Raw genomic sequence first — 25,718 nt, 5'->3', positions numbered from 1 at the left:
CAGAAACAAAATGGCTGCTGCACATCGACCAGGTGGATGCTTCTTATTGGTGACAGTTGAGATGAATTTCTCTTCCTCACTGTGAAGTGCCTTCAGACTATGAGATTAATAGCAGTGTGAGTGAAATCTATTGTCATAATTATTGTATGTATATCAGTATGAGTTAACACACTGTGTGATACTGTACAATGCTGATATTGACTACTTTTCTCGACCAATGGCATTTATTTATTTATTCATTTATTTATTGACTGGATTTAATTCTCCTGCATTCGCCTTGTGCCCAAGGCATCAAAATTATATATTTTTTAATGCATCCAGTGTAAGCTGTTGTTGGTATAGAGTTAATTTTGTTTGAAAGAGGCTTGGTCTGCGATTTTCTGATCTGTGGCATAATTATCATAATATATTGATGACAGAATTGCATAAAAAACCCTGTTTTTAACAGGCAAAAGAATGACTGGGAATGAAAATACAAAGCAAGCATGAGACAAGAATTTATTCTTCAAATATATACTCTTAGTTCAGTCATACAGGTATATACATTATATAATAAATAATATTTATAAAAACATAGCATTTCAGATTATAAAATAAAAAGGGAAATATTAACTTTAAAAACTTTGTACAAAACTTTGGATATAGCGAAAGACAAAAAAAAAACAGGCAAAACAAAATGGTGGGGCTGCCATGGGGGACCTTTAAATAGGGGGTGCAGGCGTGAAGCTACATCATAGCGTAAAAGCCTACTCTATGCTCGCTTTCCGTTGTTAAATATAACTCATAGGCTGCAAGGCTGTGGGGTGATGTCGCGGTGAGGCCTCGCACGAGTGAAGTGAAACCCTTCCCTCCCTTCCATTTTCGGCGTTTTGGAGTGGTCCACAACCGCCGACGGTCGTTGTTTCTCCAGCTGGCCCAGATGACATTTATCCTGCCCTCTGCCCCGTTTCTAAGAGCACAGAGCTCTCCTGCCCCGTTTCTGAGAGCACAGAGCTCTCCTGCCCAGTTTCTAAGAGCACAGAGCTCTCCTGCCCCGTTTCTAAGAGCACAGAGCTCTCCTGCCCCGTTTCTAAGAGCACAGAGCTCTCCTGCCCCGTTTCTAAGAGCACAGAGCTCTTCTGCCCCATTTCTAAGAGCACAGAGCTCTCCTGCCCCGTTTCCAGTGGTAATAAAATCCTCAGGAGGTCTACGTGCTCGTGCCTTGGGGTTCGTGGCAGAACTTTCAAGCGCAAAGCATGGATATGGTTCGCGCGTTACATCTTCACCTTCATCCCAGAGGCCTTTTTCTGCTCCTGTTTGCTAGTTCCCCCTTTTTATTAATGCTAAGAGAAATTTCGGGATGAGAAGAAAGCACTGCAGTATGAACTCAACGATGTGAAATTTAATTGGGTTAAAAGAAACGAGCAAGTGCTAAATCTCCCGGTCATTACCGCTAATGTTAATTATCGTAAGTGCAAATTCCACCAGGCAGGAGAATTGAAGTTGCATCTGTTCCACTGAGGCATAGAGGACTGTATAAACAGGAATGAATGAAAGCTCTTTGTTTTCTGGGTTCTCTGGCCCTTCTCTTGCATACATGCAGCTGAATAAGGATTACTGGGGGGAGCTTCTATTGCTGTGAGAAGGCAGTACCCCTCTCTTCAGGCCGTCGCCCACATTTCAGAAATGTGCTCCGATGGAATCGTGCCGTAGCTTATCTTTTCAGGCATCCAGGTTGACTGCAGGGGCTTGACTCAGGGTACGGGGGGTGGGGCCTGATATTGTTTGTGATCTCACATGTGCTCATTAGTGGCAGGTGCAGGGCCTTGGCTTGCTTCAGTGCACAGCCTCCAAGACCTGAGCTTGAGAGTGTGGGTTTTGTGAGCAGGAGAGAGCAGGGCTGCTCAGCATTCAGGAGAGGAACACATCCCTACACGGCTGCACACGCTCTTACTGACCGGCCCTATCTGCTCTGATTCTCTTACAGCTGAAGAACAGTTCAGTCGCCCAGCCTCCTGTGGTTAGGATCAGATTTAAGCAAGGGGTGGATCTCAATCTCAATGTTGCTGGGAGGGGGAGGGAAGGAGTAATTTGGGGACCAAGAAACAGCTCCCCCCAATGGGCCCGGACCTTCTGTAAGTCTGACAGTGCTGGGGGAGTGGCTTTCTCTCAAATGGTTTTTGAATAAAGGTAAAAGAAAGGATTTCGGTATAGAAGTGCCTTTTTGTGTGTGTGTGTGTGTTTGTGTGTAAATGCGTGCCTGCGTATGTGTGTGTGTGTGTGTGTAAATGCATGCCTGCGTATGTGTGTGTGTGTGTGTTTGTGTGTAAATGCGTGCCTGCGTATCTGTGTGTGTGTGTGTGTGTAAATGCGTGCATGCGTGTGTGTTTGTGTGTAAATGCGTGCATGCATGCGTGTGTGCGCGTGTACTTGCGTGTGTGTTCATGTGTGCGCGCGTGTGTGTTTTCGCGTTTGTCTGCGTGTTTCTGGGGCTGCGCGAGCCGCACAGTCCGCGCGCCGCACGCCCGGCCTCACTTGCAGGTGTGGACGTCGTAGACGCGCACGCACTCCTGGCAGCTGACGTAGCAGCACCAGTGGAAGATGCAGTGGCACTTCTCCTTGCGCTTCTCAGTCCGCGTGTTGTGGCCGCGGCCGCAGCAGAGCAGGTCGCAGCCCTCGATGCCGTGCGAGGACACGTTGCAGACGCGGTCCCGCGTGCCGAAGGAGCCCGTCTCCGGGTTGGGCTCGCAGAAGTTGGGCGAGCTCTCGTAGTAGACCAGGTCGCGCTCCGTCGGGTGCTTGAAGAAGGCGTACTTGGCGCGCAGCGTCTCCACCCAGCCCCGCGACTCCCGGTGCTTCTCCACCACCATCTCCGAGGCGCTGTCGTACTTGTCCTTCAGGAAGTCGCCCAGCGTGCGGAAGTCCGGCTGCGCCCACCAGCACGTCTTCACCTCGCAGCTGCCCGACAGCCCGTGGCACTTGCAGCGCAGGTGCATGTGGTCCAGGATGGTCTGCAGCGCGAGGGGAACAGCCGTCCGTCAACACAGCACTCACACACACTGGGGGCAGTCTCAGTCACTGCAGCACACACACACACACACACACACACACAGGGGGGCGGGGGGGCAGTCTCAGTCACTGCAGCACTCACACACACTGGGGGCAGTCTCAGTCACTGCAGCACTCACACACACACACACACACACACAGGTGGGGGCAGTCTCAGTCACTGCAGCACTCACACACACTGGGGCAGTCTCAGTCACTGCAGCACTCACACACACACACACACACACACACACAGGGGGCAGGGGGGCAGTCTCAATCACTGTATCTCTCTCTCTCTCACACACACACACACACACACACACACATGGGCGGGGGGGCAGTCTCAGTCAGTGCAGCACTCACGCACACTGTGCAGTGTAATGGGTAAGGAACTTAAAGGTTGCAGGTTCAATTCAGGTGAGGTACTACCATTGTACCCTTGGGAAAGGTACTTAACCTGATCTGCTTCAATAAGTATCCATCTGAACTCTGAACAGGAGTATCTAAATGCCTGTAATGTGACATGTACGTAAACATATATACTTACATGTCGGCTAAAATACACGGAGAGACCTTTACACGTGCACTGCATACATCAAACCTTTATATCTTACTGGTGTGTGTTCATACGATGGGCATTTGGCATGCCGAGCAGGCAGGCAGGCAGGCAGGCAGGCACAGGCTGGTCATCACAATCAAATAAAAGTCACGTAATTGTTTTGTCCTTTTTTTCAAAAAGGAGGCCCGTGTGTCTGTATGACCTCATCAAGGTAATGATGCATCTGTCAGCTCTGAGCAGCGTTCAAAGTGAGGTGCTCCTCTTTTCTTTTACAGTTATGGAAAATGACTGAGAGGGGAGTTACGGGGGGGTGGGGGGAGGGGGGGATTTGGGGGTGTGAGTCAGGGCTCTGTGACCTTAGAGGGTAGCAGATCACCTGCCCGAGTGTGATCCGGGTTCAGGGTTGGACCCCCCCCGGGGCGGCAGGTGTTCCGCGGCTGCGTAGCGGCGAGGCAGGTCCTTGCAGCGCTCCGCTAAGCTGCGGTGACGTCCCGGGCCTAGCGCGCTAGCCTCCTCCGCTTTGGCTTTGTTTGCTGTAATTTCCACGCTATATTTAGCGCGCAGAATTCCCCTGCCGCGGAGGCAGGTGTTTGTGGCACCTTTTGGCAGGTGTGGTGTGGTGGGTGGGGGTGGGGGGGGGAGAGGGGGAGGGGGGGGGGCGCTCTGACTTCGTGTCCCGGGCACCTCCTGGGGGCGCTCGGGGAGCACTGAAAGCTGGCATGGCATCGGGGACGGGGATCAGTCAGAGGAGAGGGGCTGCTCCAGCGATACTCGCGCTGATCAGAGAGCCACGGTCCTGCTGCACTCAGGCTGATCGTCCCGCAGCTCCGGGAAACCTGGATCAGTAATTTCCTCTTCTGAGTTTATTTTTAATTGGAAGACGCTGCCGTTCGTGAATGGGAACCTGATGGTTTGACAATTCCAGTGTCACTCCATCATGGCAGATGAGTTATATGCGGTCTTCAGATTTGATTTAAAAAAAATGTATTTTAGACACAGAATCCCAGAATATTTAGCTGCAGTTTGCAGGGGTAGTATCAAACGGATTTTCTGTAGTGATATCGTTCGGCCCTTCCAAATGACCAGGAAGACCTTGGTGCTTTTTGACTTTGGGGATAGATTTACGTGACCTTTATAATTTTCATGCTATACCTAAATGCTCTGTCTCAGATAGTCTGTTTCAGCCCAGTAATAAGACACCTGATTCTACTTATCAAGGTCTTGATGGACGACTAAGAGTGGTTAATTGGTAGATTCAGGTGTTTTAGTGCTAGGCTACAACAAAGACCTGCACCCACACGGCGTCTACGCTCTGCCTTCCCGCCATACCTGTGACGCTAAAGTAGCGCGGCGTCTCTTACCGTACGCCCCGCCTCGTTGTTGTGCCGGTTCATGGCTGAGCGGGCGTCGGGGCGGTTCTCCCGGGCGTCGGCGAACTCGCGGGACACCAGCACCCCGAACTCGGCGTCCTCGCTGCAGCCGCCCCACTTCCAGCCCTCGCCGGGCGGGCCCTTGTGGTGCGAGTCGCAGCCGCACATGGTGGAGGTCCCCTCGGCGCAGGACCGCGTCACGGCGAACGCCACCCCGGCCGACGCGATGGCGTGCACGAACGCCGACTCCCGGGTAGCTGAGGAAGAGGAGGGGAGGAAGCTCGTCACACAGGTATGTCCCGAACAGTGGAGCGCAACCGATGTGCACTGCAGGATGTTACACTAAAAAACATCACTCAATATGGCGACTACTCCATTCATTTACTTTATGGGCCGGCCATGAGAACTGGAATGCATGGAAATGACCAAGATGAGCTCCTTTGTTCTCTTTAAATCTTTAAAGGGCTATTTTTAACAGTGCTGGTAACTCACTAAACTGAAAACAGAATGGTGCTAGTCACTGACTGATTGACACTATTAATTTCCAGCTGAATCAAACGCTGCATTCCAATGCCCTACTAATGGATTTGTTCCATCATGACATCACCTGAAGTGTCATGCAAATAATCCTGAACATGTTGGAGCTTTTGCGGTGTGTTCAATAACAGTGTTCCGCCTCAAACTCAGCCTCGCAGCTTTCTTGTCCAGGTTCCAGTCCTCCTACACCTGCGCTACGTGTGCTGGCTGCCTGTGTTGCGCAGATAACTTGCCAGACTGTTGAAGCGTTAGCTGCCTATCTGTCACCCAGGATTCTGAAGGATGTGCATCACAGCACTCTGTGAGCAGGAAGGGGAAAGCCGGAATACGCGTAAGAACATCCTGCTACGCTAGATCTGAAGCATGCTTCTCTTTTCATGTGTGCTCTGTACTGTGTAAGCCTCACAGATCATCTCACCTAAAGGAAGAGTCCTGAACCATCCTTATGTGCCTGACTGAACTCGGGTTCCTCATTTCAGGGACAACCTGAGTGCTTTTTGGGACCAGGCACCGCGAGGGATACCGGCGGGATGTTAGTGTCGCGGGTCCTCCCACGCCCCGGCCCCTGCCCCGGCCCCGGCCGCCCCGCGTCGAAAGAGGCGAGGCGGGTTTGCAGCCGGGATGACCCCCTCCCTCCCCTCGCCCTCCGGCGGGGATTGGGGAAACAGGTGAGCCGCGGTAAGTGTGCTCGATCGGGGGAAACAAAGGGGTCCGGTTTCACAGTAAGCCGCCCCGCTCGGAGAGGGGCGTAACTCCATCTCTCAGCACATGCCTCCCGAAACCGGAGCCGCGGAGGTACCTGCCGCGTTTCGCCGCCGCCGCCCCGGGGGCGCTTCACGAGGAAAGAAAAAAACAAAAAACATTCCTCAGACGCTTTCCCGCCGTCCAGAGGGGGGAGGCTAGCGCGCATCGGGGGCGACACCACACCTTTGAAATCCGGGCGGAGAGACGTGCGGCTGTGGCGGGGGGTGTGGGGGTGGGGGGAGGGGGGGCGGAGCCGCCGCCGCGGGCGCGGCCGCCTTGTCATGAGGTCATGGGGAACGGAGACCAGATCCAGACTCGCTGTCCGCGTTTGATCCTCCGCTCCGCGCCGCTGTTGTGAACCTGACGTGTGCACCGTGTGAACGGGCTCCCGTTACCGCCTAATGGGCCGCCATCCGCACGCCTTCAAGGCTGCAGGAGCCGTAGCCTCGCTGGCGATTTCTGTTTCTAGTCAAATGTGCAGGGGCCTAACCCCCCCCCCCCATACACAGAGCTGCCTCTATTGTTCAAGCAGAAAGATTGCTGCATTTATCCATAGGGGTATTAATTCCGAATGAACTTTGACCTACGGTGTCATACTTTGAAGCTCTGCTCCACTGGGCTGTTTCCTGTGTTTGTTGGGGTTAGGGTTTATCTGTTATGAAGGGCGCTATTATGAGAAGTGTTTGTCAGATGCAAACTGAGGACCTTCTCGCCTCACGGTGTGGCCAGTGCTCGCTGGGCAGCGGGGACGGTGGACGGGGGGGCGGCGAGGGGGACGGGGGGGGTCGGGGGAGAGCGCAGCCAGCTCGGGCGAGGCCCTTCCCAGCGCCGTCTTCGCACTGCGGGCCCCGCTGAGGGCTGGCTGTCAGCCGAGAGCACCGCCGCTCCCGCTACCTGCTGGGCCCCTGAATCGGCCCCTGAATCCGCCTTTGTTCCCCTTGTGTCACACCGTATTACCCACACAAAGAGCCCGGCTGCGCACGCCACCGAGGCCCAGCTCTGCCCGAGCTGGCATTCCCTATAGCACCCCCCCCCAGCAGAATCCATGGCAGTATCCCCCCCTCCTCAATGCACACACACATACCCTTACTAAACTACTGCCCCCCCCCCCCTTCATACATAGACACACACACATACCCTTACTAAACTTCTGCCCCCTTCCCCCATACACATACGCAAACCCATCCTAAACTTCTGCCCCCCCCACCCATACATAGACACACACACACACACACACACACACACACACCCTTCCTAAATTTCTTTCCCCCCCCCCCCCATGCACTCAAACATACTCTTCCTAAACTTCTGCCCCCCGCCTCCTCTATACATAGACACACACACATACCCTTCCTAAACTTCTGCCCCCCTCCCCCTCCCCATACACACACCCATACTCTTCCTAAACTTCTGCCCCCCTCTCTCCCCAGCCCCCCCCCCCCTTGCAGCCTCGCTCCGGCGCCCTGGCAGGGAGGTTCCCTTTGAGCCCCCGTTTTGGTGTCAGAGTCGAGAGGGCGTGTGAATGGGGGCGTCCGTGGGAGCGGGCCGGGTGAGGAGCAGCGAGACGGCTCGCGCTGGCCCTCGCGCGCAGTAGGGGTTGAACCGCCCCCCGCCCCCCCCCGGGCCTTTTCTTATGCTCATAATCTCATTTGCCCCCCCCTTCCCCTTTCTGCCTCCCTTCCATCTTGTTTCGGCGCCACGGCGGATCGTGCTGCCGCTCTCTGTCCCTGTCCCTCTGACACGGGGGCTGATGGACGTCCTGTGCGCTTCGCTCAGTGTGAAACGGGCTCTGTGCTCTTTGGGGCTTAGACGGTATCGAGCGCGTATTTCTGCCTCCTCTAATGAAGCGCCTCTGTGTGTCGTTTTGCGGATCTCAGACTGAGAAGGGTGCTGTTTGCTCCGTGGCGGTCGGTGTGAATGGGAATGACATCATGGTGTAGCGGGGCCTGTCCAGATTACTGTGCTTCTGTGAAAGGGTCTCGCACTGATTTGCTGTAAAGCGTATTGCTGTAAAATAAGCTATACAAATAAAATTTGATTAATTAATTAATTAATTGATTGATTGATTGATTGATTGATTGATTTGGGAATCGCAGGCTGATTCTGCTGATACATTGTCACACAGTTTGCAGAACCACGTTTTTTAAATTGGTAAAATGTTCAGAATTCTTTCAGCTTTGAAAATATAAAAAAACTGAACTGTTGAACCAAACCTGCTCAGATGTCAATTTTAAGATGGGTGCTGGAGAACGGTGTGCCTTCAGCCCGTAGCTACACCAGCCGTCATTACCTGTGCTTGCTGAGACCCACAGTGTGCCACGCCTCTTTCTGGAAAATGATTTTTGTTTTTTAAAATGGCTCCCGTGCCGGAGGACGGTTCTGGGGCAGACTGTCGAGCGCTAACGCTGTTAGCGGGGATCCTATTGCCTCACCCTTGTCCAGCACGGGCCCGAAGATGGCCAGGTTGTCCTCGATGGTGGTGCAGTTCCAGCGCCGCCCTCGGAACTGGTGCTGGCACTCCTGGATGCCCAGCTTGACGCCCTCGGCCACGCTGGGCATGATCTCGATGTAGTTGCGGCAGAAGCGGAGCTGCTTGGGCACCAGGCCGGGGATGGAGCCGCACAGGATGGGCTGGGAGCCCAGAGAGGAGTACTGCTGCCCCAGGGCCAGGGACCTACGGGGGGGGGATGCCACAAAACACCTTTACTCAGCTTTTTTTAAATTAATCTTTTATTTTTTTATTATTTGACCTTTGTTTTACCAGGCAGGCCCATTAAGATCGGAATCTTATTACAATGACGGTCTGGCAAGAGTCAGAAGAGCTCTTGATGAGGAGGCATAAGCTGTGAAGAGGAAGCTAGCATCTGCTCATTTAGCTGCTGTGCTTATAGATCACCAGTACAGGATATTTTTTTAACCCTTTTACTACTGTTTCTGGAACTGTTTATGCAAAAGCACAGCCTGCATTTCAACCCTTAACCTGTAGGCAGTCCCAGTCCACGCTGGTGTGCTGCCGTGGTGTGCTGTGGGGTACTATCAGTAGGCTCCCCAGCCTATTGTCTGAACTCCTGTGCCTCAGCCAACGCTCCTCTGCTTTTGTGCTCCAAAGTATTGCCACTAAATTTGTTTGCTCCAACTTACAGCCTCCTCGAGTCCAGAAGCTCCCCTCGCCTTCTCCTCCATGACACGCCGGTGATACATTTGGGCGTCTTCAGGAGTAATTTGTGGAACCATGACCGAGAACAGTGGGGAAACTCTTGTCAGCGTTTGTCTTAAGTGTGCAAATCTCCCCACAAGTCTCTTGACCTGCTCAAATAAATTTGCATTTATGTGGTCCCCACCCCCAAATGGAACGCAGTGACTATCAGCAGAGAGAGAGAGAGAGAGAGAGAGAGCGTTCATCCAGGCCGAGGTATCAATCGGGCCGCATTGATCAAAACCCCTATTGTCTCGTCCGGTGACGACATCCACCAAACCGGGATTAAACATCAAACTGATGCCATCCAAGCCTGCCGCGGTTGCCAAAAAACATTATAATTTCATTGGGGTAATTAATTTTAATAGGCTTCTTTTCTCCTTCGCAGAAGAAATATACAGACATTTGCCATGTCCCTGTTTTAACATGTTTACCCTGCTGACAGGCTCCAACAAAACTGTCTAACAGCTTCCAGTAGCTACCAGCTTGTGCAATGACATTTCTATCAGTTCTTTACCAGTTTTGTTGTTTATTTATAAACTCAAACCTCTTGCGATCTTGTCCGTGTTTCCTAACCATAGCTGTTTGGCGCTTGTGTACAGTTATGCTAAGCCTGGCGTCTTTCGCTGCTGAATAGAAGCAGATTCGGTTACGCTGCTGGATTACTCCCATTGTGTGATAACACCAGCGCGGGTTTCACTGGCCGTGTATTTGTTACAACTGCACGGGTAAATACAACTTTTAAGACTCTTTTAACTGCAAGGTGATACGTCTGTAGATGCACGGTGGAACATGGCGTGTAACACCTCGTTTCTCAGCGCTTAAAATAACGTTTCCTCGGGCAGTCGTGTCTCTGCCGAGGTCTGAGAGGGTGCTGGTTGGTTTGTGATGCGGTTTGTGCTGGGCGAGATGGGCGGGGCTCGGTATGAATGACAGGCACGCTGTGGGATGTGCACCGCGGAGCGGAGAGAAGCTCGTCCGACCGGCGTGATCACAGCTGCTCGCGGTGACATCAGCACCCGCGGGGCGCAACGCGATCGCCAGCTCCACTGGCAGGCAGCTATGACACCCCAGCATACCCGCTGCCAGCTCCACCCCACCTCCCTAGCAATCCTCCATCCCGCCGCCCCCCCGACCAACCGCCATCTCCAACCACATAGCCCACAACAGCACAGTAGCAACAGCAGAGATTAAAAAAACTTCTATAGCTTCCCAACCCTAATTTTCCAGTAACCGGTCCAACCCTAATTTTCCAATAGCCTTCCCAACTCTAACTTCCCAATAACCTTCCCAACTCTAACTTCCCAATTACCTTCCGAACCCTAACTTCCCAAGAACCTTCCCAATGCTTAACTTCCCAGTAACCTTCGTAACTTCAACTTCCCAATAACCTTCCCAAGTCTTAACTTCCCAATAACCTTCCAAACAGTAGCTTGTTTTATTTAATTTATAACCGCCATCTCCAACCACACAGCCCACAACAGCACAGTAGCAACAGCAGAGATTAAAAAAACTTCTTACCTTCCCAACCCTAATTTTCCAGTAACCTGTCCAACCCTAATTTTCCAGTAGCCTTCCCAACTCTAACCTTCCAAGCACCTTCACAACACTTAACTTCCCAGTAACCTTTGCAACTTTAACTTCCCAATATCCTTCTGAACTGTAGGTATATTTATTTGAAAAACCTTTTTTTTTGACTCCTTTCAACTTTTGTCGGTTTTGATGTGTAGCTGAACGTGGAGCTGAACATTGTTTGCGGGCTCCTGGGTAATGTTGGGGGTGGGGCTTTGTCACGCGTGGGAGGGGGTGTGAGAGTTCACCAGGGCACTGTGTCTTTGTTACAGAAGCCACGGCTGAGGCAATCCCCCCCCCCCCCCCCATCGGGAGGATGTTAATCAGCCGACAGAGGCACTGCACATCTCGCCTCTGATTGGCTGAAATTTGACGTGTCAGCACGTTGGCACGAGGAGCTCCTCCGCCCCGAGATGCTTCTCTCATGCCCCCCATTCCCACCCCCTCCCCACGCGCTCTGAGCAGCTCAGAAACACAGCTGCAGGAGAGAGGCAGGCGGGTGGAGCTCCCGTGTGTGTGTGTGGGGGGGGGGGTTAACCGAACGGGTTTTGCCTGTATTATGTGTGCAAAGGCAAAGGCTCTCAAAGGTAGGGAGGAGGGGATTGGGGCGGGGGGGGGGGGGGGGGGTGGGGGTTGGGGGCTTTAGGAGAGAAAGCCGAAAAAGTTTTAAGCAGGCAGGGATTTATTCTCATTAAGCGACCCCCCCCCCCCCCCGAACTTGCGAAAGAAAAAAAAGTAAAAAGTTTGCGCTTTGCTGGGCCTTTTAAATACCACAATAAAGCTACAAAAAGCTCAGTGTGCCCTGTTGCTTTATCTCACTGCCAGATAAGCACTGCTACATCCCGCCCTGCCAGTGAACCTGCGACAGAGGAAACAACATCGCACTCCCATACCGGCGCCTGCCATGTGCCATGACGGACAGATAACCACTGCTACATCCCGCCTGCCAGACTGACGTCCAGCTGCCAAACCGAGCCTGCTGCCTGGTGAACCGACAGAAACACTGCTCATCCCGCCCTGCCAGTGAACCTGCGACAGATAACCACTGCTCCCGCATCTAATCCGCCCCCCCTGCCAGTGAACCTGTGACAGATAACCACTGCTACATCCCGCCCTGCCAGTGAACCTGTGACAGATAACCACTGCTACATCCCGCCCTGCCAGTGAACCTGTGACAGATAACCACTGCTACATCCCGCCCTGCCAGTGAACCTGTGACAGATAACCACTGCTACATCCCGCCCTGCCAGTGAACCTGTGACAGATAACCACTGCTACATCCCGCCCTGCCAGTGAACCTGTGACAGATAACCACTGCTACATCCCGCCCTGCCAGTGAACCTGTGACAGATAACCACTGCTACATCCGCCCTGCCAGTGAACCTGTGACAGATAACCACTGCTACATCCCGCCCTGCCAGTGAAACTGTGACAGAGAACCACTGCTACATCCCGCCCTGCCAGTGAACCTGCGACAGATAACGCACGCCTGCCTGACCACGTCCGCCCTGCCAGTGAACCTGTGACAGAACAACTGCTTCTTATAAGATTTGCGGTGAACTGATACAAAGCGCTAATACAGCCATAATGCCCGCGTAATTTTCGGTGAGTGTTGCTCCTTACAGCTCCCAAACTGCGCAGACGTGCCTGAATGTCCTTCCTAAGGTGCAGTGAACCACGGACAGGGTCCCCCACGTACACCTCCCATGACATTAGAGGGGGTGTGTAAATCACTTCCAGTCCTTCACAAGATGTAAAGGGAGTGTTCGTTCCCCCGCCGGTGAGTGAGTGGCTGACCGGAGTCATTCCAGAGTGCACGGGCTCTGTGGGCTCTGTGGGCTCTGTGGGCTCTGTGGGCCCTGGACACCACAGGCACACATCAATCTCTGGGCTTTACTGGTTGGCTTTCAAACCAGCACGTGCGCAGCGCGATCACAGGTTTTGTTTGCTGGAACCCACTGCAGTGGTTGTTGCGTGGGCGCGCCGTGGACTGCGGGTACGAGCTCCGTCCGGCCAGAGGCTCCACAGCGGAAGGGAACGTGTGGTCCCAGCACTCGCGGTCGCGTTGGAAGCCCAGATGGCGTGCCGCGACGCGGCGTGGACGTAATCGGGGACGCGATCGCTGTACAGCCGCGCGGCTCGCTCTGGCGCGAGCGAACGGGGCGCCTCGAAACGCGGGTGCAGAGAAAGACGCGGGGCTTCCCTGCGTTACAGCCTTCAAATGACGCGTGCTCCTCAAGGCCCGGCTGAGTCATGTTAGGTCTGTGGTTGATGACAATTCATTTTCGGTGAATTTTCTTATTCCATTTGTTTTTATCAGTTTATCAATACTGGACGAAGATCTAATGAACAAACAGACCTGAACTTGCCTTGTCTCAAAAGAGAGCCTGTGTGGATGCACAGTGCCCAGATAGAATATTCTTGCAAAATCCTGGCATAGCTGCAAACTGCAGAGATTTGCCTGTTGTGAACGACAACAAGCAACAGCAAGTAAGCAACCGTTGAGGTAGCATTTCAGAAGCTCTCTGGGTTTCCTGGGGGTAAAGTGGCTCACAGGATTTTCATGGAAGGCCATGAGAGCTGTTCGTAATGTCGAAATAATTAATCCTCTCCCGTTTTCACTTGATGTGTCCAAGCCGACGCTGCTCCTTTGATGTTGCAATGTTGAGAGAATCGCTCACGCAATAGCCTTTCAGTTCGGCTTCAACAGTGTGCATCTTGGACAAAATGAGGCAAAAGCGCCGTTGACATTGGACCTGAGGGTTATTCCCTGCTCTGTCTTACGTCAGGGAAATAAACTGGCCGTGCGCTGAATTATGTCTTATTATGCTTGTCTCTAGACAACTAAGTGCTTTGATGGTAAATACAGGAACAATACAAGCTCAGCGAAATTCGTTGCCCTATTTTACTAGTCGAGCCTCTTGTATTGTTGTTCATCAGTCTGTAGAAAATCAGAAGCAACTGAACAACATGTATAGGCTGAGAACAGCAACTGTCAACATTTGTCATTAAATTTCACTTGAAATGCAATACAAGTGTTCAGGAAAAAGTATTTTTAAAAATCTTGCATTTGGTCATGACTCAAAGGTAGGGTCTAACATTAGTTAGAGTCCAGGCCAATGTGTCTTACGAAATGACACCATTTTTGTCATTAGGGATAACATGCATTTAATTGTGCAATATGTGTCTCAGCTACTGATGTCTAAGCACCTAAGCAACTTTCTTTCCCTTTACCATCCTCATTACTCTGGAAATCCTCTTGTTTCTAGCATGTAGGTTTGGATAATAGTGTCTGCACACAGGGGGAAGACCTTTAAAATAATTTAAGATGAATGATGAATAATAGCTTTCACCATCAGGAATGGTCCAGTCAAAATGGAACGTTTATCTTTGTCTTATGCAAAATGTATTATTTTGCGCAAATTTGTTTTTTCTGATTATGGAAAATAATGCCCACTCACTACTATACATATCCAATAAAAGCATTGCCATTTCTAAATTATATTTTATAGAAAATCTCTCCCTTATGTAAGAAAAGGATAGCAGTCAACCTGTACTCATGTAGTTACAAGCTTGTTCACACAGGGGGCAGTAGAACAATTTACAGGAAGAGATGGGACCACTGTAAGTAAGTACCATAACAGAGAAATGGACCCCCCCCCCCCCACAATAGAATGGGGGATTTGCATATGGGACTGAGAGTCCCATATGCACTGTCCTATAGACTGAGACACATGGTCCCCCCCTTCCCCTTAAAGGAATTCAAGTTCAAGGTGCAGTACTTTTTTAGGCTAATGCAATAGGGGAAATTTAAACCATGCTCATTCTCTTGGATAATTAGAAATCCCTTGTTAGCATTAAATATCAGACTATATAGAACTATATACGAGATATCTGACTACATTACTTGAAGCTCTAGATTAAGCTCCTGAACAGTTTTGATCAGAACCAGGACCTTCTCAACTTTTGAACTTGTGACCTATGACCTCAGCACCCACCCAGACACCAAAATTACCTTAAACCCACAGAGGTCTCCCAAGCCTTGCATGAAAATTGTTCTTTATTCTTCAATTTTTATAATTTTTTTTTACTTGCTCGATGTCTTTTAGGTGACCAAGTGGTTAAACGCACCTCTTGCCCTATAAACCAAAAAAGCTGCGGCCCCCTGGACCCCTAGCAGCGGCGCAGAGCGCTGTAGTATGAGGTGTTCTCAGTCATGCTCTCACTAACTTTTTTAATATTCATAGTCTCATTTGGGACACATCTACTCGGCTACTTCCGTTTGTTTTTCCCTCTCATGCTGCTTGCGTATGCAGTCCTACGCTTAGCAGTCCCACCAAATTTGACCCACTTTCTCTAGTCTGTGATCTTTGACATGTGTTGTCCTGTCTGCCATATTTCATCGCCTTTTACCCAAAGACTGATTTACAGATACTCATACAGCCCACCTTTCTGTAACACATGACATTTCTCCAAGTGATGCAGACAGTCTCTTCAGCTGTGTGAGTGGGCGGCTCTTGGAATGCACGCACACACACACACATACTTACACAGACACACACACAGGTGTGCTTGTGGAAGATGAAGCATTGTTAAGATGTCCATGCCTGTGTGGACAATAAGGTGGTGTTCTGTTCTATTCTGCGTGCTCTCCAGTGACAACATCCCAGCCAGACCCAGCAGCAGCTTCACAGGTGTGTGAATCTGTGGACGCCTATCTTCCTGTTCTCAGGATAGTGTGTGTATGTGTCTGTGTGTGCTTGTGTGTGTATGTGTGTGAGAAAGTGAGAGTTTGTGTGTGTGTGAGAAAGTGAGTGTGTGTGAGACAGAATGTGAGTGTGTGGGTGCATGCGTGTGTGTATGTGTGAGAAGGTGTGTGTGAGACAGAGAGTATGTATGCATGCGTGTGTGTGTGAGAGAGAGAGAGACAGAGAGAGAGAGCTGAAAGAACTGAGAGGGATTAGAGTCAGACCCAACCTGTCAGAATCCATTCCTCTCGCCATTGCTCCCCAGGCACTGTTTAGAGCTTCACATTGATGTTGTGTTGGGTGACGGTGGGGAGAAGGGGAGGTGAGCAGGGTGTCTTTGTTCCTACATGTAGGCCCATTACCTTTCCCAACATGCCTCACAAGGCAACAAGCACAGGACGTGGCACTGGCCCCACACGCAGTGCCCAGCAAGGGCAGTCACAGTTTCCCACAATCCACCTGTGGCGGAGGTACTATGTAACATATGGAGAGCCGCGTCAAATTAAGCGTGTGACATATCTGCTGTTAACTAGTTATGGTACTGGCGTAGAATCTATGAATAATTTTGATTGTTTAACATTTTGAGCTCCTGGATTAATATTATTTTACTACAAATTTTTACTACTTCACTCGGTGAAGCTATGTCATATTTAACCTCTGTCTTTGAGGTCTTAAATTAGTTGAGTATGTGTTTTAGTACAATTAAGGATAATTATAGAATCTAGAATTAAAATATAAATGATCTTTTTGCCCATATAAGTCCACATTCGGTTGTATCTTATAGATAGTATTATATATTTCTGTTATATTTAATTCTGATAGTTAAATTAGTATTTTCCAGGGCCAGTGTGACGTCAGCTTAATGTGCATAAAGTTTACCACAGGACAAGCTGAAATATGCTTCCCCTTGCACAGGCTAATGGGAAGGCTAGGCTCTGGGCTATGATGTAACTTACATGGTCACAAAACTAGCATGGTTTTATCAGACACTATTTTTTTCACCCACTCGTTGAGACAACTCTCCCTTTCACGTCCAAGTTGAGGCAGTAGCAGAAACGAGGAAGAGGAGGGAGACCCAGCGGGCCTGATCCACGCCAGGGGCTAGCGAAACTTGGACGGGACTCGGAGAACCTGGAATGCACGGTCCCAGTAGTTCAGTTTCTAGTTTTCCCTTCTCTGCAGCCCTGACCTGTTGTCCAGTAGCTCCAGGCTGATCAGATAAAGAGTGATAGGGACTCCTGAAAAATGTCCCAACCATCATTTCTCTCCTTGTTTGCACCCCCCCTCCTCCTTCCCAGCTGATGGAAGGTGGTAAAAATGTGGACTGGGGAGGGGGATTGGGGTGGGGTGGGGTGGGGGGGGGGGATTCCTTCCACCTTTGCAGTGAAAGCAGAGGAAATCGTAGCTGGTATGGTCCAGTAATAGACTTTCATTAGACTTTTACATTGAGCTATACTGCAGATTCTCCTAAAGAAATGGAGTTTAAAATAATCACTGAATGCTGTCCCTTTTCAGTGTAGTTCTGTTGTGGTGTTTGACAGATGACAGGACAAACAGAATAAACCATATGCTTTGAGAGTGAAAAATGTTAATTGGATCAATCAGTCAAGGACTGATAACTTTATCAGATAATATTTTGCTGGTCCCCCCTGGCATATTAATTGCCCTTTTACCAGCTGAAATTCAATCCCACAGTCATCCACTCTGAACCCTCGCCCTCAATCTCCCAGTGCAGCCTCCTGATTAACACTGACATCAGATGGTGCAGTACACCTAGCACACCCAGTGTTGCCCTTTTGAAGAATTTACCTTCAAGCCAACTAAGTGTACAGTCACAAGCCAAAGGGCCAACAGAAATGCTCCAACACTGACCAACAGCAATAGCTCCACATAAAATCTGGTGCCTCAGTTGGTTTCACTTCTGGTATTGTATTGTAATCTGATATTGTAACAGTTACTCAAACTGTCTGTTTGTAATCAATGTCACTTGGCTTGCAAACCATTACTTATGAAGTAGAATTCCAAAATAAATAATATTGTATCAGTTTCTGTACGTTGTAACCATTTTATAAAAGCAATACGGCACTCCAGGACATGCTGTATGGCTTTGCGTCCAGCCTAACAGCTCCCCTGTAGCCACGAGTGTATTCACCATACAGCACTGCTGCTCGTGCCATATTACTTCATGAGAGCACAACTAAGAATGTGCCAGAGCTGTCTTCTGATAGTGACTGATGGCCACTATCATACTATACAATGTTGGACCAGCCCGGTCACGTTTAAGAGAAAGAGGTTGCAGTGGTGAGCACAACCACAACCACAGTCCAGCTCTGTGGTCAAACCCATGTGACCAGACAGCCACCCTTCCTAATGCATGATGGGCAGGGAGATAACTAGAGTGAGGTCATTGACCTCTCTGCCCAACCTTTTTACCCCGAGATACAGGCGTTACTTGGCGACCAGCCTCTGTGTGTCTGTATAAACTGATGATTAAAATGTACAATTAAGGCCCTTCTGAGTCTGTGAGTGACTGCTCCTCTCTCTGTGGAGGCTTAAAGTGCTTCAACATGCTGAGAATGGCACGCTCTGGATCAAGATGAAGATGTGTCACTTTCGTGATAATTAATTAAGGTAGAGCTTGTACCTCAGAAGCAGCTGCCTTTGTGTGTGTGTGTGTGTATGTGTGTCTGTGTGCGTACACGTGCCTGTCTGCGTGTGCCTGTGTGTGTGTGCGCATTTGTGGAAATATGACATTCCTCTCCTTATCCAGTTTTCCCTGTCTTTAAGGTCTAAAGTTTGCTTTTGACATGACATTACAGGAAAACGTGTGCAGATCTTAGAACTTAAAAGGACACAAAGCTATTTTAAAAATCATTTTGCTGGACCTTGTGCAAGGAGAGGAGCATGTTGGAGGTTGGCACATGCATCTCCATTGCCATGCCTGTGTTCACTCATTCAACAAATCTTTTGGAGACAATAGACTGCAAACCCCACAGTTTTAAATCTGCCACGGTGTATTTTTGTCTGATGGTTGAAGTTGGCAGTTTCCTTCCTGGAGGGCTAGTGTTTAATGCCGATTTTTGAATTCTCTAAAATTCAGTAGGTGCTTATTTAAATTTTTTTGTAGAAAACTAGAGTCATAGAGTTTGAGCTGGTGGCATATTCTTCTACTCTCTTAGCTTGTGTCTTTAGTGCCTCATGAGTGAGCAGAACATTGAGAGCCACAGGAAAAGCAGAGGTGGTTTTCTAGTCTGAGAGTTAAGATCTCACTGAGGAGGCACTGGATATTTAAGACACTAGCAATCTTTCTGTCATGTCACTGTTGACAGATTTGTTTCACCAGTATGCGCCAAACTCAAATCTGAGGCCAGTAGTGCAGCTGGTTTTCTTGTCTACCCGATTGTTAATTAGTCAATTAATACCCCTTGATCGACCAGAGATTACACCCACCTGATGTATGAATCAGTCCTGATCAGAGGCAAAGAATGAAATTCAGCAGTATTATTGGACCATACCGCTGCCTTAATGACACATAAAACCACAGCAATTCAGCATCAGTGAGACCCAGCACGGCACCAGTACAGAGAGAGACTGCACTGCCACAGATTCATCACCAGTCTCAACTGCTCTTTCTGCTACAGCAGGGCTGGTCAGTTCTGGTCCTGGAGCGTCAGTGTGCATGTGTGCGGATACACTGGCTAAATGAGCTCATTGACTGTATACACCTAGACTGGTTCACTTGTAGATGGACTCACAGTGAAACATTTCTTATAGGGACACAAAAAGTCTCTGGCTGTCATCCATGTACTTATCAAGAAATGTAGCTAAAATGTCAGACATTTTGCTTTTCTGGGAAAAGCACCCTGTCTCTTTGTGTAGGTCTATATAACCTGCTGCCCTGAATTTAAAGCCACACTGTCCTTAAAGGGACATTCTCTAACTGCACAGCTTTTGACCTCGAGTGAACAGATTTTACAGACTTATTTCTAGTGATCTTTTTATCAGAATTAGAACAAAAAGCCCAAGTAGGGTGGAGATAAACTGCTGCCTGAAATTGTCTGTTACACTTCAGAACCCTGGCTTTTCAACAGGGGGTTTTCGGACCCCTGGGGGTCTTTGAACGTACTGTTGAGGAGTCCCTGGCCAGACTTGCTTTGCATTGACTAGAGATTTGGGAAAATATTTTAAAATATGAAACTTAAAATTTTTTTTTATTTATTTATCCCATTTTAACTTGTAATGGGGGTCCCTTGGAGACCTTCGAGGCTATGTGGGGGTCCCTGGATCAGGTTGGGTTGAAAGCCCCTGCTGCATGGCAGGTTGAATCACTGCCGGTGGTTAAGATGCGTAGGAGGTGACTGGGTTCAGGAGGAAAGCACCCACTGCTGGGGCATGCAGGCTCCTGCAGGGCTGATATCCCTACAGGCCACACGGAGGAGGGAGGACGTTTTCACACAACTGTCAGCCTGTCAGAAGAGCATTGCATCATGGGAAAGCACTCCAGTCACAAGAAATACCACCGAATTGTACGGAATGGCCAGTTTCGTTCAGTAGTACAACATCCCGGCCCTAGTTCTCACACGTACTCCCGTATTCTCTCGCTGTAAGGCCAACTGTGCAGTTCGCGCACATCACTCCTATAGAGAGGTTGCTAACAAAGGCCACTTCATTAACTGAGTCTACTACCTGAACCCACTGCTTTCCGAGCTTGGATAAAACCTCTCTTGACTGTATGGGGTTGCGGAAGAGAGAAGAGAGTGAAGGTTGTCAGCGAGGTCCTGTGGAAAGTTTGGACCGCTTTGACTGTGCACTTCAAAATGGCGTCCGGTCTCCGTGTGGTGCGTTTGCGCTGTGCATTTCTGTGGCTGTCGCTGGAGCCTTATCACTCCTTCGCTTGTGAGCCCTTCGTTTTCCTTCCTTTCTCCGTCTGAAGCGTTTGCGAATCCCCAACATCCTTGATCCGCTCGCACGGGAGCGCAAACAGCGGACCGTCCCGCGGCAGGAATCATTAAACCCATCCGATGTGGAGCGGGGGGGCGGGGGGCGGCAGGGGGATAATGGCATTCCTGAGTCCTGGAGATGAGATCCGTGTCATTATTCCGGTTCCAGGGGACGGCCAGTCCAGGGCCCAGTCCCCACGGCTGCCCTGGGAGAGATCGGATTTGCTCCACTGCTTTTACAATGGCGAGGAAAGGCCGGACTGAAAGAATGACCCCTGACTCACTCGAATTCACACGCACACGCGCGCGCACTGACCAATGGCTTCTCTCTTCACTGTTACCTTTACCCCACATTAATGAACTTCTCCTGACTCACAGAGGCCACTCAGAGTGATGCTCCATAATCACACAGCCCCTGAAGTATGGGAAGCTTAGTCTCATCCTGGAACAGCCTTAACGGTGCTCAGTATTACCCCACTGTATCGACACCTAACAGATTTTAGATCTAACAGGATGCCATTGTATCGTCTATTATGCAGTAATGTAGAGATAATGGAAGTGTAAGAGTGAGTGGTAAGAACACACACACACACACACACATGTAATATGCCTCTGTGTGTGTGTGTGCACTGAAAAAACAAAAAAAGGCAATCTTAACAAGCATTTTAGTCTTATGTTTAGGCTTAAAATATTGTTCTTGTTACTTTCTTGTGAAATAAGACAAAAAAATAGCCAAGGAGGTGAGGCAGTTTTACTAATTTCAAGATTTGTAGGTGGGGTAATGGAAGCAAAAAATAACTTAAAGCAAGCGAATATTTTCTACTAAAATAAGGCTTTGTGTGTGTGCTGCTTTGCACTGTGCCAGTTTCTTACATATTAACTGCACTGTTTGTAAGCACACTCAGTGAAGGAGGAAGGAGGAACTCTTGGCTGTCAGATGGCTCAATGGGCCTTATTTACAGAAGCACATGCAGTGTTTTCCTTGGTTCCCAATTAAAGCTGACCCACTTAAATGGTGTTTGTCCCTTGTTTGCCCTTTCGTCATCACCACTTTCTCCTTAACTGTCCCAAATCAGTCACTGTTTGGGAGGTGGCAGAATGGAGTTTGCTGCCAGTACTTTCATTATGTAGTCAGAGTCAATTTCATTTGAATTCAGCCAATTTTAAGGGAATTCATTGCAATGTAATTAATTAATTGAAAGATCCCCATGGAACATTATAGATTTTTTTTTTGTTTATTGAAATATAATCGACTCCCTTAGAAAAAGCTATAATATTTTGTATTATATCATGTGTCATAAATGAAAATAGATATGACAAAGAAGTGCTGCTGCTGTGTGTTTTTGAATGGATTCTTTTTCTTCACAGCAGTTTCTTGGTTGATTGAGCCAAAATGCCATCAGAAAGGGCTTCACAGACCTGCGAAGCAGAAACACTGCAGATGGTTCTAACAGGTCTTCAACTTATGGAAATGTTCAACACTAGATTTATACATCACTCTTTTTCTTTATTTTGAATTTATTTATTTATCATTTATTTATTTATTTATATGACAGGGACAATGCACATTGATCAACATCACTATTATGTGATGTAAATGTGCCAGATTTAGCTCGATCGCCAATTTTGATCACTGATCACTGTGTGGTGATAAAATGCCTTATTACAACTTTTCTTTTTCCCCGGAGACCAACGAATCGATGGTGTTTGGGGCGAGGCCTGGGCTGGGAGCCTTTCCTCAGCCCTTAGCCCCTAGCGCTGCTCAGCTCCAGGCTGTGGTGGACGTGTGAGGATGGAACAGAAGCCGCACGTCAGGTTCCACACACCGGGCTCGCGGTCGGCGGCAATTTCGATTGGCTCCCGCCTGTAACCGATCTCCCGTGTTGCTTGGAAACCCGTCCGCAGCCACGGGGCTCAGGCTACCGTGCGCGACACACAAGCCGCGGCCTCACCAGGCGGCCTCGCTCTGGTTTGGAAAGTTTTTTCTTCTTTCTTTCTTTCTTTCATTTTTTTTTTGCTAAGCCGGCATGATGTAATTGAACAGGCGACACTCGGGGGAGAAGGAGCGGCAGCGGCAGCGGCAGCGGGCGGCGCGGAGAGAAGCCCTCCGGCTGCGTCTTTCATGTGGAGCACGCGTGGGCGAGCTGCGGAGCTGCGGGGGGGGGGGGGGGGGGTTTGGGGGGCTGTTGAAAGCGAGCCGCCTCCGTTCGCCAGACGGGGTGGGGTGCATGTCGTTCGGTGTGCCGTCAGGCTGGGGGTAATCACCGCCTGTGTCTCTCTGACCCTCCACAGCCACATCACCCCAGCCCTTCTGCCGGACTTTTCCCAACACCGCTCTGGTCCAAAGAGCCCTCTTGCCCTTTGCCTTTTAACCTTTTCCCTTGAAAACCACTTTATGCAGTCATGTTTTAAAAACCGCCATCTTGTGATTGTGTGGTTAACTCCTGCGATGTTTTTGCCCCGTCAGAGCTGCAACACAGAGCAGTGTGCGCGGGTGTGTGTTTGTGTCTGTGTGTGCATGTCAGTGATTTCACATGTATGATTGTGTGTGTGCGTGCATGCCATTGTCTGTGTACATGCGTGTGAATGTGCATTGCATGCACACATACGATTGTGTGTGTGCCTGTATGCACGTGCGTTTCTGCGAGTTTGTTTGTGTGTATATGTGTGTGTGTGTGTGTGTGTGTGTGTGTGTGTGTGTGTCCATGGCAAGGACAGTGGGCAATGCTTCCTGTCTAGCATATATGGCTGCCCTCACCTCAAGCAATGTTTTTCTATTTGACTTTTTTCATTCTCTCTTTCTTTCATTTGAACTTTCACTTTGATTTCGGTACCTATTGAGACTTTCTGCTGGCTTGGTGGGGGTGGGGGAGGATTGTTTTGGTGGCAGTCACACCTGTGTCATGAGAGGCCCCTCCCGGGGGCATTTCGGTGGTTTCCGGACAGAACGCACCGCGGCGTCTGTCAGCTGTGTCTGGTGGCACCGCGCAGCCAGGTACCCCAAATGAGTCATTTGGCGGCTCCGACGACCCGTGAACCAAACCAGAGGACGCCAGGAGTCAGGACGGAGGAGGATCACGTGCGAACCGTGGCGCTGTCTCCCCTGAGGTACGTTGATCCACATCACCACATCTCTTTGTCACCGGTCTTTAGCAAGGGGGCTGGTTTGCTGCTTCTCTCTTTTTCGGTTTTTCGGATCGCTTTCCCCGAGCCGCGCTAAGTGAAGAGCTCTGCGCTAAGAGCCATATGTGACCGTGCGGGGGGGGGGGGGGAGCACGCCAGTCGCGCCCCCGCAAAGTAGGGAAAACGAGGCCCGGCCGTCTGAGCGATCACAACCTTTCACAAAGGAAGACCTAACAGCATTAATCTGGGAAAAAGTGCGTACGCAAAACCGATAACCACGCTAACCATGCTAACCACGAGAGCCCTAACTGAAACACCAGATATATATTTGGAACTTTCCAGAGAGTGCTAAATTGCTTTATGGCTCTCTGAATTGAATGCAGCCGTTAACAAATAGTGATACTAGCTGAATTCACAAAAGAGAAACGATAATTTGAACCATGTATGAGGTATGTACAGAAAACAATAAAACATTTATGTGTCAAAACCAGTTTTCTGGCTTATTTTGACAGAAGTAATAACTTGGAAATTATTGTGGTACGAAGCAATCTAGACTCGTTGAAAAAAAAGCTGCACAGGATTTTTTTAAAATACAAATTCAGTGTGTTCTGCACTGGCGCCCCAGCACCCTGAAATCAAGTCGACAGTGAGGGGAGACCGAGTCGCATCTGAGGGGTACAGCGGCTCCGAGAACAAAATACGGACGGGCGGCCGAGTCTCAGCCCCCGCCGACAGACGTCGCCTTTAAAATGGGGGAAGCTCCCAACGTCTCCGCAGCCTCAGAAACAGGCTCCCGGTCTCAGCCCGAGTGGTGCTCCCTTAATGAGAGAAATAAATCAACGCCACGCGCTAACAGAGCGCTAACAGAGCCTCAGGTCGAACGCGAGCGGCACCGGCGCTGAAATGAAATGAAAGGGCAGACCTCACGCTTTTTCATCTTTTTTTTTTTTTTAGTTCAGAGCTCAAGCCGTGTGGTTGTTCTTTTTTTTGTTTTTTTTTTGCGGCCGGGCTAACACAATGTATTGAGACCGGCGCAGGGATAATCATACTAATTCCTCAATTAACGCTCTGTTGTCGGGACTGGGCTGGGAGCTTTCTGCAGGGGGTGCACCAGGAGACAATGCCCCAGATCAGGCTGCTCGTGAGCCTGTATCATCCCTGTCTCCTCCACCGTCGAATGTAACATCCAGTCAAAGAGTCAAAGACTTAAAAAACACTTCCGTAAAATAGCTCCGATCAGCCTCTCTCACAGCAAGTGGCTTTGTAAAACAAGAGAGATGGACCCAGAGAGACTGCGGGAATAGCAGGGAGGATCTTTCGTATTTTAAGAGCTCTGTTGAGGTTGGATTTCTTTGGATCAAGCAACTTTTTCCCTCGTGTAGTCAAATTAAAAGTTTACAGCATTTGCCCTTCAGATGATAACCAAAGAAGTGATTCCTGCCAGTGTTGTGTTTTCTGTTTATGTAGATACGCAGCTGAGGGTTGGGGTACTCACCACCAGATGGGATAGCCTCCATGCACCCTGGAACTGGACAACCACACGCACATAAAATATCCAAACAGGTATAAATCCATGAGGTATGTCTTGCCTTGACAGATAGGTAAATTGATCAGTTTAAATTCCAAGTCAGGTAAGAAAAAATTAAAAAAAATTGAAAAAAAAAAATCCCAAAATTGAAAACAGAGGAGGAAAAAGTTGATTAGGGGACGAGGGGGATAATATTAAGATTCTTTATCCCCTCTTTTTCCCCTTCTTTTCAAACAGGACAGAAAAATGGATGTGTGTGTGTCTCCTTGCAGTGAGGAGTGTGAGTGTCTCTGACACATGCACGCACACACACTTGCACTCTTTCTCCCTCACACACACACACACGCGCGCGTATGCTCCTGCCTGTCTGTCCT

The 25,718-nt window shown here is 49.5% G+C and overlaps 1 protein-coding gene across 1 annotated transcript; it reads right to left on the bottom strand.

Moving 5' to 3' along the window:
* Positions 1-442: 442 nt before the first annotated feature.
* On the bottom strand, positions 443-25,718 carry wnt3 (wingless-type MMTV integration site family, member 3). The gene is made up of 4 exons (XM_064315886.1): positions 25,312-25,718; positions 8,670-8,911; positions 4,948-5,213; positions 443-2,990 (listed from the first exon to the last, which is right to left on the bottom strand). The coding sequence occupies exons 1-4, from the start codon at positions 25,389-25,391 to the stop codon at positions 2,511-2,513; spliced, it is 1,068 nt and encodes a 355-aa protein (XP_064171956.1). The 5' UTR covers positions 25,392-25,718; the 3' UTR covers positions 443-2,510.

Source organism: Anguilla rostrata, chromosome 17 (genome assembly GCF_018555375.3).
Source record: "Anguilla rostrata isolate EN2019 chromosome 17, ASM1855537v3, whole genome shotgun sequence".
In the NCBI taxonomy this organism is placed as follows: Eukaryota; Metazoa; Chordata; class Actinopteri; order Anguilliformes; family Anguillidae; genus Anguilla; species Anguilla rostrata.
The sequence above is the reverse complement of the archived record's forward strand: the minus strand, read 5'-3'. Positions and strand labels throughout refer to the sequence as shown.